Genomic DNA, 14,139 nt, shown 5'->3' with positions numbered 1-14,139 from the left:
TCCATTTTTCTTTCTCAAGATTGCTTTGGCTATTTGGGGTCTTTTGTGTTTCCATACATATAAGATTGATTTTTAAAAGACACAATGCTAGACCATATTCTTAGATTTGACAGACATAAAAGTACTCTGTCAATTCGCTATTAAAGTTTCTAAATGCTCACTAAATTTCTGTAAACTCTTCCTCTCCCATGGATAACAAACAGTTCGCCACCGGCTGTAGTTCACAGACCACACTTTGAGTAGCACGGCCCTTTCCCACTTTGCCAACTCCTTAGTTCTTTAATAGACATCCCTACAGCCTTACCTTGCAGAACTAGGATGGAAAGCTGCCAGGCGAGAGAAGGGGAGGCTCTGAACAGGGGTCACTGGGTCTTGAATACTGGTTTGTGAGACAGCCGCATCACCCGGTACGTGTTGAGGCCCGGCACGTCGAAGCCGGGGGAAAGCCCGTGGTGGTCCAAGGGATAGAAGTTGACGAGCTGCCCGTGCTGGGCCTCGAGGGACAGCCAGGAGTCACCCAGCGGCAGTGCGCACGGAAACTCGCGGGCCACATACAGCTGGAAGACGCGGCCGCGCAGGTGGCGCAGCGCCAACGTGCGGAACGCCGGGGGCACCAGCGCCTCCACGTGGGGCCCGAACTGGCGCAGGTGCAACTCGCCCGTCGGCCTGGCGCGCACTTCGTAGAAAGTCAAATTGGCAAAAGTGAAGTAGCCAGTGAAGGGTCGTGCGCTGGGCGGCGGAGCCGGGCTGAGCGCGGCCTCACGAAGGGCGCTCTCCATAGCCGGCAGAAGCACATCGTAGACCTGAGCCACGAGGTCAGGCCCTGGCGGCCTCGGCCCGGCCAGGAGCAGCACGAGGCTCAGGCGCAGCGGCGGCACCAGGGAGAAGGTGGCGGCATAGCCATCCAGGTCACCGTCCTTGCGCACCACGCGGTAGCCCCGCTGCGCATGGAACTCCCACGGTGTGCCAGTCTCGTTGGCGAAGTAGGCGCCCGGGCAGGCCAGCAGCGGTGCCAGTAGTGTCTTAGCCGCGTCTGGCCGCAGAAGCCGCTGGGGCCTGCTGCCCAGGAGCACCATGGCCAGCTTGGCCAGGTCAGAGGTGGTGGAGTACATCTGGCCCGACGGGCGGTACCAGCCGAGATCGTACAGCGGCGCCGGCCGCCCGCTGCCATAAAAGCCAGCTGCCAAGCGGGCACGCACAGGAGGTGTCAGATCGAAGCCTGTGTCTTCCATCCCCAGCGGTTCCAGCACGTTCTCCAAGATCCAGTGCTGGTAGTCACCCTGGGAGGTGTGGGCTGCCAGGACATGGGCCAGAAGCGAGAAGGCCAGCGTGCTGTAATGGCATCTGGAAGAGGAGGGGTGGAAGCTAGGATGCAGCCTCGGATGGACATCTCCAGGCCCTAAATAAACCCTTCCCACCTGCTCAGACTGTCTGCAAAGCCATCAGAGTTTCTGATGCCTTCTCTGTTCAGTGGCTGGCTACACCAGCTATCCACTCCCTATCTCATCAGCATCCCATTTATTTCCAGCACTTGGCAAAGTCTGTATTTATCTTGTTTATCTGTTCACTGATAAGAATGTTCACTGTTCACTCAGAAGAATGCAAACTCCACGAGGAGGAACCTGGTTGGATTCGTTTGCTGCTATATCTCAGTTTAACATATTCCAAGCACAGAGTAAGTGTTCAATAAATGTTGAGTTGATTAATGGGAAAAACATGAGATTCAAACAGGACTGGATCTGGGCCCAGCTCCCTGCTGCCTTGCTCTGCCATCCCTCTAAGGTCCTCAGTCCCCCCAGCTGTGGAACAGGGGTTGTCATCAGTGACCTGCGAGGTCTTTCCTGGCTCTGACCACCTAGGATGAGGTGACATAGGTTCTCTCCCAGGAGGGGTATGTCACCTTGTGAGGTTCCTAACATTGGTAGGGCATCAGGGCTCACTCCTTACCTGGTTCCTGGGTCTGCCACCAGCACATCATCCTTGAGCAGGTTTAGGGCCTCCTGGGTGCTGCCCCTCCACAGCAGCGAAGTGGAACGGAGCCTTCGGGGCAGCCCTAGGGAGGAGCAGTGGTCAGACCTGCTGGGTCAGCTGATGGTGGGATGATGGGCCCCTGGCTGTACCCCCTCCCCCACCTTCCATGAGTTGAAAGATAACAAAATCACCTTTAAAAAAAAAAAAGCTCTGGCATAGACTCTAATCCTGCCTGTGTTTCATTGGGCAAGCCATTTAACCTCTCTGAGCCAGAGTCCCCTCATCTGTAACATGAGGGAAATAATTGCTATGTCATATGGCTGGTGTGAGGATTTGGTGAAATCAAATGCTTAGCAAGGTTCCTGGTCATAGTAATTGCTCAAAAAATAATTATTATCATCAACCATAGATATCTGATTCCATAAAATTCTTGAGGTCACTGCCCAGATAGGTTTTGTGGAACTGGCTGCTCCAGCCACTTGGAATTTTCTGTTTATTGGATGTGACTAGTATTGACAGGATCACAGGATTAGGATTCTTCCCACCCATTCACTCAACAATAGTGTTCAAGCATCTCTTTCGTGCCAAAGACTGTTCTGGGTACTGGAATTCAGTAGTGAACAAAACAAAGTCCCTGCCCGTGTGGAGTCTGCATTCTAGCAGAGGAGACAGACAAGAAGCAAATAGATATGCATGCTGTGAGGGAAATAATTCCATGTATGAAAGGAGGGATTGTTATTTTTTACAGAGTGGTCAGAGGAAGGCCTCACAGGGTAGGTGACCCTTGAGCAGGTGAGAACTCGAGGAGGTGAGGGAGAGAGCCACATAGCTCTGTGAGGAAAGAATGTCTTAAGCAGAGGAAAAGAGCAGGTGCAAAGGCCCTGAGGCAGGAATCTGTGGGCATGTTTGAGGATCAGCAGGAAAGAGCCAGTGTGGCTGGCAAGGACTGAGAAAAGGGGAGACTTTGGAGGTGAGAGATATTGGGGTGCAGGCACCAGATCCTGTAGGGTGCTATAGGCTACTGCAAGGACTTGGCCTTTTCTCTGATTGTGATGGGGCCACTGTAGGGCTTTGAGCAGAGGAGCGATGTGATCTGACATATATCAGGGTTGCTCTGGCTGCTATGTGAAAACAGACTTTGGGGGGCAATGGCAGACACCAGGAAGCCTGTAAGGAGACTTGCAAAAATCCATGTCTAAATGCTGGTGGTTTGGATGAGTGAGGAGTGGTTGGATTCTGGACATATTTTGATAATGGAGCCAACAGAATTTGCTACTGGAGGGGATGTGGAGGGTGTGGGAGTGAGAGAAATCAGGGATAACTAACTCCAGGCTCTTGGCCTGAGCAGCTGGGGGATGGAGTCCCAAGTCCTGGGTTTAAATTCTGACTCTAACACTTCTTGCTGTGTGGCCCAAACCATATGCTTTACCTCTCTGAGCCTCTACTTGCTCACCTTGAAGTGGGCTGAAGCACCTGCAGTGGTTTCCCTGTGAGGTGTTACAAAACTTAACTAAGAATGGATGAAAAGCTCCAAGAATGGGAGAAAGCTCTAGATTAGGGTGAAGGTCAATCATAAAAGGTACTGGGGGATTTCCCTGGTGGTGCAGTGGTTGAGAGTCTGCCTGCCAATGCAGGGGACATGGGTTCAAGCCCTGGTCCGGGAAGATCCCACATGCCGCAGAGCGACTAAGCCCGTGAGCCACAACTACTGAGCCTGCGTGTCTGGAGCCTGTGCTCCGCAACAAGAGAGGCTGCGACAGTGAGAGGCCCGCGTACCACGATGAAGAGTGGCCCCCGCTCTCCGCAACCAGAGAAAGCCCTTGCACAGAAACGAAGACCCAACACAGCCAAAAATAAATAAATAAATTTATTTAAAAAAAAAAATACTGGGAACATATAACAGAGTCATTCAAGCAGCTGTATGCTCAATTGGTGGGCTTTGGGACACGTAGGGTGGGCTTTTTTGTTTGTTTGGGGGGGTTGCATTTTTCTTAATTAATTTATTTTTGGCTGCATTGGGTCTTCGTTGCTGCATGCAGGCTTTCTCTAGTTGCGGCGAGCAGGGGCTACTCTTCGTTGCAGTTGTGGGCTTCTCACGGCGGTAGCTTCCTCTTGTTGCAGAGCATGGGCTCTCAGCGTACAGGCTCAGTAGTTGTGGCACGTGGGCTTAGTTGCTCTGCAGCATGTGGGATCTTCCCGGACCAGGGCTCGAACTTGTGTCCCCTGCACTGGCAAGCGGATTCTTAACCACTGCGCCACCAGGGAAGCCCGTGTAGGGTGTTTTTAAACTGACCACAAACACAAGACCCCTGTGCTGGGTCCCTTGGGTGCAGATGAAGAAGAATCCACAGTGTACCCTTAGAGGGAGCCCTGGGGTCAGGTTATAAACAGGAGTGTATTTAATAGGAGGCTCATGGAGCAAAATCCTCAGAGCCTCTCACCTGTATGACCCCTTCCAAGGCCCGTATCCAAGTTTGAATTTATAGTATTGTATTTTTAAAGAGGACCCCCAAATTATATCTACATCAGGCCTCCATAAACCTAGGTCTACCCTTGGCTGTAATAACCAGAGCTACATTGACAAGCACTGCTGTGTGCCAGGTACTCTGCTAAGGGCTTGGCATTCATTAGCACATTTAATACAGCAAAATAGCATGAACCAGTCCTTTTACAGAGGAGTAAGACAAGGCTCAGAGAGGTTACGTGACTTACCCAAGATCACACAGCTGGAATTAATTTCATTGCTCATGCCCTTAGCCACTAGGCCACCCTCCCCCAAGGCTCTGATCCTGTCCTGCCTGGACGACTTCAGGAGGTTCCACTATCTGGCAGAGCCTCAGGTTCACCATGTGCTAATGGGAGTGCTAACCAGCCATGTCCACAGACTGAGACCTCAGGCCTGAATGCACTTTGTAAAATGATGAAATAGCAGGCACTTATGGTGGATTCCTACCATCTAGAGTTGATGGGTTGGTGACTGCAAATATGAACAATAGAAGGCATTTTGGGGTGGTGCAGCTGGTGCCTGCCTTCTCCTCCTTGGCTGGGTCAGTCACCATGCAGCACAGCCCCCCTCCCACCCGTTCCTGCCCAATTCCTGTTCACTGGCTTTGTCTTCCAGTATCCCAGCCTGCCCTTGCCCTTCCACCACGTAGATTTCATCTTGGCTTGTTAGCACATCTTTTATTATCATCATTATTATTATATAATTTGTTTTTAATAAGTAATTCATTTACATGATTCAAAAGTCCAAAGACACCGAAGGGTATACAATGAAAAATTTTCCTCCCACTCTTCTCCACAGCCACCAAGTTCCCCTCCCTGGAGGCAGCCCAGTGATTCAATCCCTTTCCCTTCCAAAAATAGGTGGTACCCATTTTTATATATATACCTGTATATATACACACACACGTAATATATGTGTATATAAATATATATGTTATATAACAGATACATTACAAATGGATTATACATATACATTCATATACATATATACATTATATGTGTATATATTATTTATTCATATGGTAGCTACAATATATGCTGTTACGAGCTTTTTTACCCACTTAAGATTGTATGTGCATCTCAGTACACAGGGAACGTTATTACCCATTTTTTTAGGGCTACAGTAGTATCTGATTGTATAACTCTGCCATAGTTTATTTAGTTACTCCCCTATTTATATTTAGGTTGTTTCAATCTTTTTTTTTCACTATCACAAACAGTGCTGTAGTGAATAACTGTGTACATACCTCATACCGCACATGTGTGAATACATCTGTAAGAGAATTTCCTAAAAGTGTATTTCTGAGTCAAAGGATATATACATTTTTGTGACAGGTATTACCAATTACCCTCCACACAGGTTGCACCAATTTTTTTTTCTTTATTTTGGCCGTGCAGCGCAGCACGTGGGATCCTAGTTCCCCTACCAGGGATCAAACCTGTGCCCCCTGCAGTGGAAGCACAGCGTCTTAGCCACTGGCCGCCAGGGAAGTCCCAAGTTGCACCAATTTAAATTTCCACCACTGATGTATAAGAGGGCCTATTTCACCATAATTTCACCAACTCAGTACACCCACCATTATGGCCTTTACCAATCTGATAAGAGGAAAATGTGTCTCAGGAGATTTAATTTGCATTTATTTTGTTATGAATGAGGTCGAGCATCTTTTAATATTTTGTAATATTCTTAAGAGCCATTTATATTCCTCTTCTGTGAACGGTCTGTTCTGTTCCTATCCTTTACCCATTTTTCTGTTGGGTTCTTGGTCTTTGTAATGGTTTATATACTAAGGGAAATTAACGTATAGTTGTAGAATATATATTATATTCAAATTATATATATAATTTGTAGAATTGTCAACAAATATTCACTTGTTGACTTGTTCTTGATCTAATAAGCAGATCTTGACCTGTCAGCTTGCTTTTGACCTTCCAACAGATCCTCATTTGTCCACTTGACCTAAATTCTCAGGTTTTACCTCAGCTTTTTTTTTTTTTTTTTTTTTTTGCGGTACACGGGCCTCTCACTGCCGTGGCCTCTCCCATTGCGGAGCACAGGCTCTGGACGCGCAGGCTCAGCAGCCATGGCTCACGGGCCCAGCCGCTCCGTGGCATGTGGGATCCTCCCGGACCGGGGCACGAACCCACGTCCCCTGCATCGGCAGGCGGACTCTCAACCACTGCGCCACCAGGGAAGCCCCACCTCAGCTTTTAACTCACCCGATCTTTCTACCCCTGGCCCGCCACCCAGGAAGGATGAGAGGGAGCTATGGCCAGTTCAGGAAGCAGAGCAGAGAGTGGGCCCAGCCTGGCTGGATGAGAACCTGCTCCTTGGTTCCCCTACCTGAAATGGTTTGGGCTGAGCTACGTTAAGTTCAGAGCCACTCACCTGAGAGCTGGCTGGCCATCCTTCGGAGGGTGACAGGTGAAGGCCTTGGGGCTGGGCCCACCTCCTGCAGACCGTCCATCAGGCTCTTTTGTTCAGGCGCTGACGCCATGCCCAGTGGGTTGTTAATGGTGAAGGTGCTGGCGTACCGCTCCAGAGGGTCATCTAGAGAGGCCACGACACCCTCCTCCCACAGACGATAGAGCATCAGCACGGGAAAGATCTTGGAGATGCTGGAGATCCTGGACAATGTGGGGGGCACAAGGGTGCAGAGGGCATCCTGTTGGCTTCACGACCCACCTCCACCCTGCACCCCCAGCCTCCAACTTTCTAGCATAATTAGGAAAGCACTGAGTCCACCCTTATTCAGCATCTCAGGCAGAAATCCACCAGCCTCTGTAGAATGCCTTTGGGATGCTTGAGAACTTACCAGGGGCAGTGGGGCTGGACCAGATGGACACTCTCGAGCACCTCCCCCATGCCAGGCCCTTCACCAGGCACTTCGCTCCCTGGGACAGACCTGGGTTGGGATCCTATCTCTGCCTCTCACCAGCTGAGCTGCCTTGGGCAAGTGCTAGACCTTTCTGAGATTCAGTTTCATTGTCTGTTTCATGGGTTGTAGAAAGGATCGAACAGATTGTGCTTGCAAAGTGCTTGGCAACACACCTGGAAGGTAGTAAGTGCTCAATAAGTGATAAATATAATTGTTGCCCTGTGCCTGGCACATAGCAGGTGCAGTGTGAATGGAAGCCCTGCAATCCTCACAGTATCTCAGGGAGCAAATGTGTTCACTTGGCACTGTGAGCTCTGAGGATCCTACAGGCAGCACCCAGGAGGGGAGACTCTGGGTGTGCAGCAGATTGTCCCAAGTTGCTTCCATCTGGGCCACCGCTGCCAACTGGCAGAGACCCAGGTCGAGGGCCCAGGAACTGGTTACGGTTCTTTAGTGTCACGTGGAAGGGGTGTGGGGTGGGACATAAGGGAGCCTTTTCTAGTTTGGGAGGCATTAGGATAAGGGCTCTCCAGAAGGGATTCCTTCCTGACTTGTTACCACTGTGATGTGATGTTAGGCACTCACTGGTCCTCTCTGGACCTCAGTCTCCTCATCTATAAAATTGCCAAGACTTAATAAAGGGCCCTGGCAGCTAAGACCCCCAGTCATGATTCTCTTGAGTCCCCCTACCTCCTAAGTTCCCCTTGTCCTACCACTCTTCGCCCCCTCCACAAGACCCTGGTGGTCCCCCAGCTGACCGGTACATGGTGTACTCATTGGGGGGCCCAGAAGCCGGGTCTGAACCGTTCTTCCTCCCGAAGTTCCCGGTCCAGAGCACAGTGTCGTTGTGGATGACAACTGCAGACATAGCAGCCAGGCCTGGGGCAGACAGTGCCTGCCGCAGGATCCTGTCCACCTTGGAAGAGAAGAGCGGGTGCCTCAGAGTACAGGTACAGAGACAGGCCCCTCTCCCCACCCACAGGCCCCATGTGGTTCTGTACACCGTACCATTCACATACCGCACCTTGTACACAGCACCCCCTGCCTGACTCCCCTCCATTCTCTCCCCCTAGTGGCTGGAAGGGAGCCCAGTGAGCCTCCAGACCTCGGGTTCTCAGACCGTGTCCCATGGGGTGGGGACCCCACCCAGCGGCAATCAGAGCAGATCCCCTGGAAACTGTTTTGTATGTAAGTTTTCCTCATAAGACCTTTGTTCAAAGAAACATTTCTTTGGAAATACGTAAGAGGAGGGAGGCGTTAAAACCCCTGATCTAATCAAACCTGTGTCTGATGCCCTAAAAAACCTCCAACAGGCTGAGTCTGACCCCTTAGTGTTGGAGAATTCAGTATTTATAGAGGGCCCCTAGCGCTGTCTTTGAACATTTATTGAAAATACCTCATTATTTTCAGTCATGTAGTATAATGATGGTGATTAACAGCTGACATTTACTGGACATTTACAACATGCCAGACACAGTATAAAATGATTTTCATACATTGTCTCACTTAATCCTCATAAGTCATTGCTGATTTCTCCCCATTTTACAGGTGAGAAAATTTGAGATATGAAGTGACTTGCCCTGGTGGTTAATGGCTAGTGGAATCAGGATTAGAACCCTATGCTAACTCCAGCACCTCCTTGCCAAGAGATTTTACATTCCCTGAATTGAGCTCAGTCTACCTGTAGTTTCCACCCCTGCACTAACTTTGCCTCTCTGAGCCTCAGTTTCCTCCTCTTTAGCTAGGGATTCACGAGGTGGTAACATAAAGAAGATAGCACAGTGCGTGGCATGTACCAGGTGCTCACTAGAAGGTTGCTATGGTTATTATTGTTGCTTTATTTTTTTTTAATTACTCTGACCCCTGGGAGCCAAATAGCGTGCTTCTGCTCTCTCTCCTTCACAAAAGCTTTTTGTGTATTTGCAGGCAGTGATTGTGTCTCTCTGCACTGGCCCACGCCTGCTCTTATGTGGACACATCACCCTCCTTCCCTTCAACTGTTCCTCGGATGAAGTTTCAAACCATCTCCCACCACCACCACCAGGCTGCTGCACATACACTTCTGATCTGTGTGTCTCCTAAGGTGAGTGACCCAAGTGGGTAGGGTCTGAATGGCAGAATGGCACAGACAAGAGCTGGCTGACAGCCCCCTCTAGTGTTAAGCCATTCTGCAACGGTAAAAGTTGTGTTGTGGGGTCTTTAATCGTCTTTCAATGGCCTCTGTGATCCTCTCCTATCTCCTCTTTCTCCACCCCCACTTAATGGCCCCACCAGACTGAATATCCTCTCTGTATATGCCTCATACTGACCCTGCTGCCTCTGGGCCTTTGCACATGCTGTTCCCTCTATCTAAAGCACACCTTTCACACCCCCAAGCTCCCTCATTATACACACACATATACTCTGAGTATCTACTCCTTGTTCACCTCTCAGTTTAGACACCACTTCCTCTAGAAGCCTTCCCTGACCCCAAGTCCAGTTCCTTTGTGTCACCATGTACCCTAAACTTTCTCTATCCTCACTCTTACCCCTGTGTTATAAATATTTACTATCTTGACTGTTCCAAGACTAGTAGCTTCTTGAGAGCAGGACAGTATCTTCTTCTGCCACATCCCTGGTGTGTAGCGCAGAGTAAGTGCTCAAGAATTGTATGTTGGGGGGCATACCTGGTGGTCCAGTGGCTAAGACTCTGCACTCCCAATGCAGGGGGCTTGGGTTCGATCACTGGTCAGGGAACTAGATCCCACATGCTGCAACTAAAGATCCCACATGCATGCCACAGAGAAGATCCTGTGTGCCACAACTAAGACCCAGTGCCCCCAAATAAATTAATTAATTTTTTAGAAAAAGAATTATATGTTGAATGAATGAATGAATGCCACTACCAGCTCAGAGGATATGCCCTCCCCTTCATCAACCGGGCCTAGCCCACACAGCCAGTTCTCTCCTGGCTCATCACTGACCTTTTTCAGGGCCTCCTTCAACACGGGGAGGGGGTGGGCCAGGGGCACAGGCTCAGGGTGCTGGGGACACATCCTCACGGGGGCAGAAGTCACCTCTGGTCCCAAGGAACCTGGAGGGAACATCACATGGTGAGTGGAGGACAGAGATCAGGTTAGTAGTCTAGGGGTCATTGCCCACTGGGTCTTCTCTCACTTCTGGGTGATCTCAGGAGGCAGTGGGAGGTTTAGAGAAGAGTGGTTCTTGTACTCTTGGGGGGTTCTCACACCCTTACCACCCCACACTGTCCTTAGAGGATGCAGGGAGGTCTGGAGGCCGTTGTGATGGTCTCACAGCCTGAATCCTGCCCTGCCAAGGTCCACACCTTCCCCCTGCGTTTCCAAGAAAGCGACACACATGGACAAAAGTAGGATGGGACTCAAACCCTAATGCCCAGATGCACAGCTCTGGGGATGAAATGAGTTGTTCCTGGTGGTTTAAGCCTGAAGCCTAAGTGGGGCCCTGAGTCCACTTCTCCACCCTTATATATAATCAGAACTGGAGAAAGGGGGACGGTAGAGATGTGGCTGAGTCTGCCCCACAGAGCCGGAACTTGTCTAAGTCTGCTGACCACATGGAGGGAGGAAGCTCGTCATGCGAAGAGAGAAGGGCTACCAACAGGCGCCTGTGGCCTGATTGGTGTCTCGAAGGCCAGGCAGCAGGTAGTGAGTGTAGGACTGTGCTGTCTCCTCCTGGGCATGCTCTGCCCTTTGCCCCTGGCTGCCCATGGCTGGCATCTTGTGGTGAGGCTGTGCCAGCTGGGAGGGCTGGCCCTAGGGCATGAGCCTGGCGTTGCCAGCAGTGGTGGTTCACTTGCTGAGCCTTGACCAGCCCAGGATGGAGAGACCAAGAAATGGCAGCTGCTGTCCATGGACACGTGGACATGTTCTTCCCGGGGTCTTATATGTAGCTGGGGCAGTGCCTTTAAAGGGAGGTAGGGCCTGGAGATCCCACCTTGGGGGCCCAAGGAAGAGCAAGGGAAACACTGTTTGCACTTTTGGGGGGATCCTGAGTTTTACCCCTGGAGTCGATGGCTTAAGGGACCCCCAGTGGTATTAGATCCTCAGTTACTACAGAAGGGCATCGAGGCGCAGAGAGATCACATGACTGGCCCGAAGATGCACAGTTAGTGAGAGCTGGAGTCAGAATGGTCCTCCCTCCTGCCTCAGATCAGGAGTGGCGGCTCAAAGCCCATGGGGACCTCCGGAGGTGGGGGGAAACTCAAGGGTGTTCCTGCACTCACCGGTCTTCAGCTTGGGGAGGTAATACTGCCACAGGAAGCAGCCAGTCATGAGCACAGAGAGCACAAAGAAGAAGCTGCAGGAAACCGGGAAGAGCCACTTCTGTTTCCCTTTCAGCAGGCTGAGCTGCCGGCCAGCCTGCAAGGGGAAGGACAAGGCACACCCCCAAGGGGGTCAGCAAGAGGGAGGAGAGAGGGACCCCTGCCCTGGCCCCTCCTATGCCTTAGGTTCACCCAGACATCAGGAGAGCCCACAGCTTGGGGTAAGTTTCACACCTGTAAAACCAAGGGCCTTCCCAGGATTGCCCCTTCAACAGCTCTACCCCATATGTACCTCTGCATCTCTGTGCCTTTGCATAGCCTGTTCCCTCTGCTGGGTGTGCCCTCTCTCTCCTATGTACTTAGTGAAACATCTAAGACCCGCTGAAATGCCACCTCCTCCATGAAGCCTTCCCCAACTCTCCTCACCCAAGTCCCCAACAGGGCACTAGGCACAAGCCTCCGTTGTGGTGCACATCCAGCTTTCTCTCTAATACAGTTGTTCTACAACTGTTAGCTGATCCACCTCACGGAGTGTGAGTTCTCCAAGGGAGGGACCACTTCCTCACTCTCTGTCCTCCACGGCCTCTGGTTTATCCTGGTTGCTCGGTACATGTTGTGGAGGGAATGTGTGGGTCCTGAGAACACAGGACAAGGCTTCCCAGGAGACTCGCTTCGCCCCATGCCTCGCCACACACCCGCTTTCCCAAGCCTCCACCAACGGTGTGTTCTTGCAGTGGGCCTGCGTAAGGCTCCCAATGTGTGGTTGGTGTCTCCCAGCTGTGGCTGGTCTCATCGCCACGCCCCCCATGTTTCTCTGCCAAGTGAGTATAAAAACCGTTGAAGTGAAAAGGGACCTGCCTGGAAAGCTCAAGAAAGGGTGGAGCTCAGAGAAATGGGGTCTTTTCCTCAGACAGGTGCGGGGGCTGAGCAAGTGTGGCTTGGGAGGTGGGCGAGGGCAGGAAGCAAGGAGCATAAGACGATGAGACCAAGGCCTGAAGTCCAAGAGAGGGAGGAGGAAGAGGCCGCGTGGGGAGGTGGCAAGGAATCTAAAGAGAAAGTGTGTGTGGCGACCTGGCCCCCAGGAAGAACCATGTATTCCCTCACAGCCAACTTAGAATCCTGGAAACACAGTACCACCTCCAGTTAGTGTCCCAGACACGGTGCTAAAAGCCTCTTAAGAGGCGCATCATGGCACCCTGTGAGGTAGGCGCCCTCAGTGCCCTGATGTTACAGATGAGGCTCAGAGAAGTTAAATGACTTGCCCAGGGTCACACAGCTAGTTGCAGAGCTAGCATTTGATCTCTGTCTCTGGCCTGCTCAACCAAAGTTCTGGAAGAGCCTTCACAGTCATTTGTTGAACTTTCTCATTTCCAGGTTGGCAAACTGAAGTTACAGGAAGGAAAGGACTTGTCTAAAAAATGATAAACATCATATGTTGAGTGCCAGCTTTAAGCCTGGGCCTGCACTATTCACTTAACAGGTATTATCTTACCACACTTCATAGTCTGTTCATGAAGTTGGTTTGGGCACTTTCATTTTAGAGGTGATAAAATGAGGCTCACAGAGGTTAGGGGACTTGCTCAAGGTCACAGGGCACAGCAGTGGCAAAGCTGGGATTCACATCCAATCTGCCTGACTCTCCACCTTTATGTCTTAATGTGTCTTACGTCTCTTTTGAACTATCTTCATTTAAACTGTGATGTGAAAGGACTCTTCCCTGGTCTCCCCTAATCCTTCTCTGTCCCTCCTAGAGGGCCTGCAGAATGAGAGAGCTGGGAAGGAATTCAAAATTCAGGACCCTTGTCCCAGGATTGAGGGCTCTGTTTCATTTATTCATCCTTTCAACAGCTCTGTATTGAGCACCTACTAGGTGAGAGGCACTGTTCCAGGCCCTGGGGGCTCAGCAGTGTACCAGTATCAGAATTCCTGCCCTTGGGGAGCTCGCATGCTGGTGTTTAAGGCCTAGCTCTCCTGGCCAGCCCAACTCTGCACAATCTCTCTGCTGTGCTCAGTGGCTGACCTGTGCTCAGGGCGTGGTGAGGATTTGCTGAGTGAATGGGTGAGAGTAGTACAAATCATCGAAGAGTGAGAAGCAGCCAGCTGCTGGAGAGCTGGGTCTCACACTCGGGCCTCTGAAATGTTCAGTCACAGAAGATACCCTTGCAAAGCAAAACCCACATCCAAATCCAGGATACACCAGCCTAAGACCCATAAAACCTTTGGCAACTCCCAGTTTCTTCATTTGTAAAGTAGGAAAGGTAATAACCTTGCAAAGTTGTTTTGAGACAAAAAACGTAGCACCTATGTGAGGGGTAATATTCTAAGGACTTTAATGTACTTTATGCATATGAAATCATTTAACTCTCACAATATCCCATGAGACAGTATTATTATTACCACCAGTTTACAAGTGAGGAAGCTGAGTGTCACATATGCTAAGCCATTTACCCAAAACCACACAGTATTATGTGGCAGAACTGGACCTTGAACCCATACAGGGTG

General features: G+C 50.6%; 1 protein-coding gene across 1 annotated transcript; it reads right to left on the bottom strand.

Moving 5' to 3' along the window:
* Window positions 1-362: 362 nt before the first annotated feature.
* Window positions 363-11,713, bottom strand: LACTBL1 (lactamase beta like 1). Its single transcript, XM_030865583.2, has 6 exons — window positions 11,599-11,713; window positions 10,319-10,428; window positions 8,114-8,271; window positions 6,866-7,104; window positions 1,948-2,053; window positions 363-1,344 (listed from the first exon to the last, which is right to left on the bottom strand). The coding sequence occupies exons 1-6, from the start codon at window positions 11,645-11,647 to the stop codon at window positions 363-365; spliced, it is 1,644 nt and encodes a 547-aa protein (XP_030721443.2). The 5' UTR covers window positions 11,648-11,713.
* Between the last annotated feature and the right edge of the window lie 2,426 nt (window positions 11,714-14,139).

The sequence above is a fragment of the Globicephala melas genome, chromosome 1 (assembly GCF_963455315.2).
Source record: "Globicephala melas chromosome 1, mGloMel1.2, whole genome shotgun sequence".
Lineage (NCBI taxonomy): Eukaryota > Metazoa > Chordata > Mammalia > Artiodactyla > Delphinidae > Globicephala > Globicephala melas.
This window is presented reverse-complemented; position numbering and strand designations above follow the sequence as displayed.

Coding starts and splice junctions, on each gene's coding strand:
- LACTBL1 (XM_030865583.2), bottom strand. CDS start 11,647: ATGACTGGCTGCTTCCTGTGGCAGTATTACCTCCCCAAGCTGAAGACC. Junction 8,272..10,318: donor TGAAGGAGGCCCTGAAAAAG/GTCAGTGATGAG, acceptor TTCTCTTCCAAG/GTGGACAGGATCCTGCGGCA. Junction 7,105..8,113: donor AATGAGTACACCATGTACCG/GTCAGCTGGGGG, acceptor CACATTGTCCAG/GATCTCCAGCATCTCCAAGA.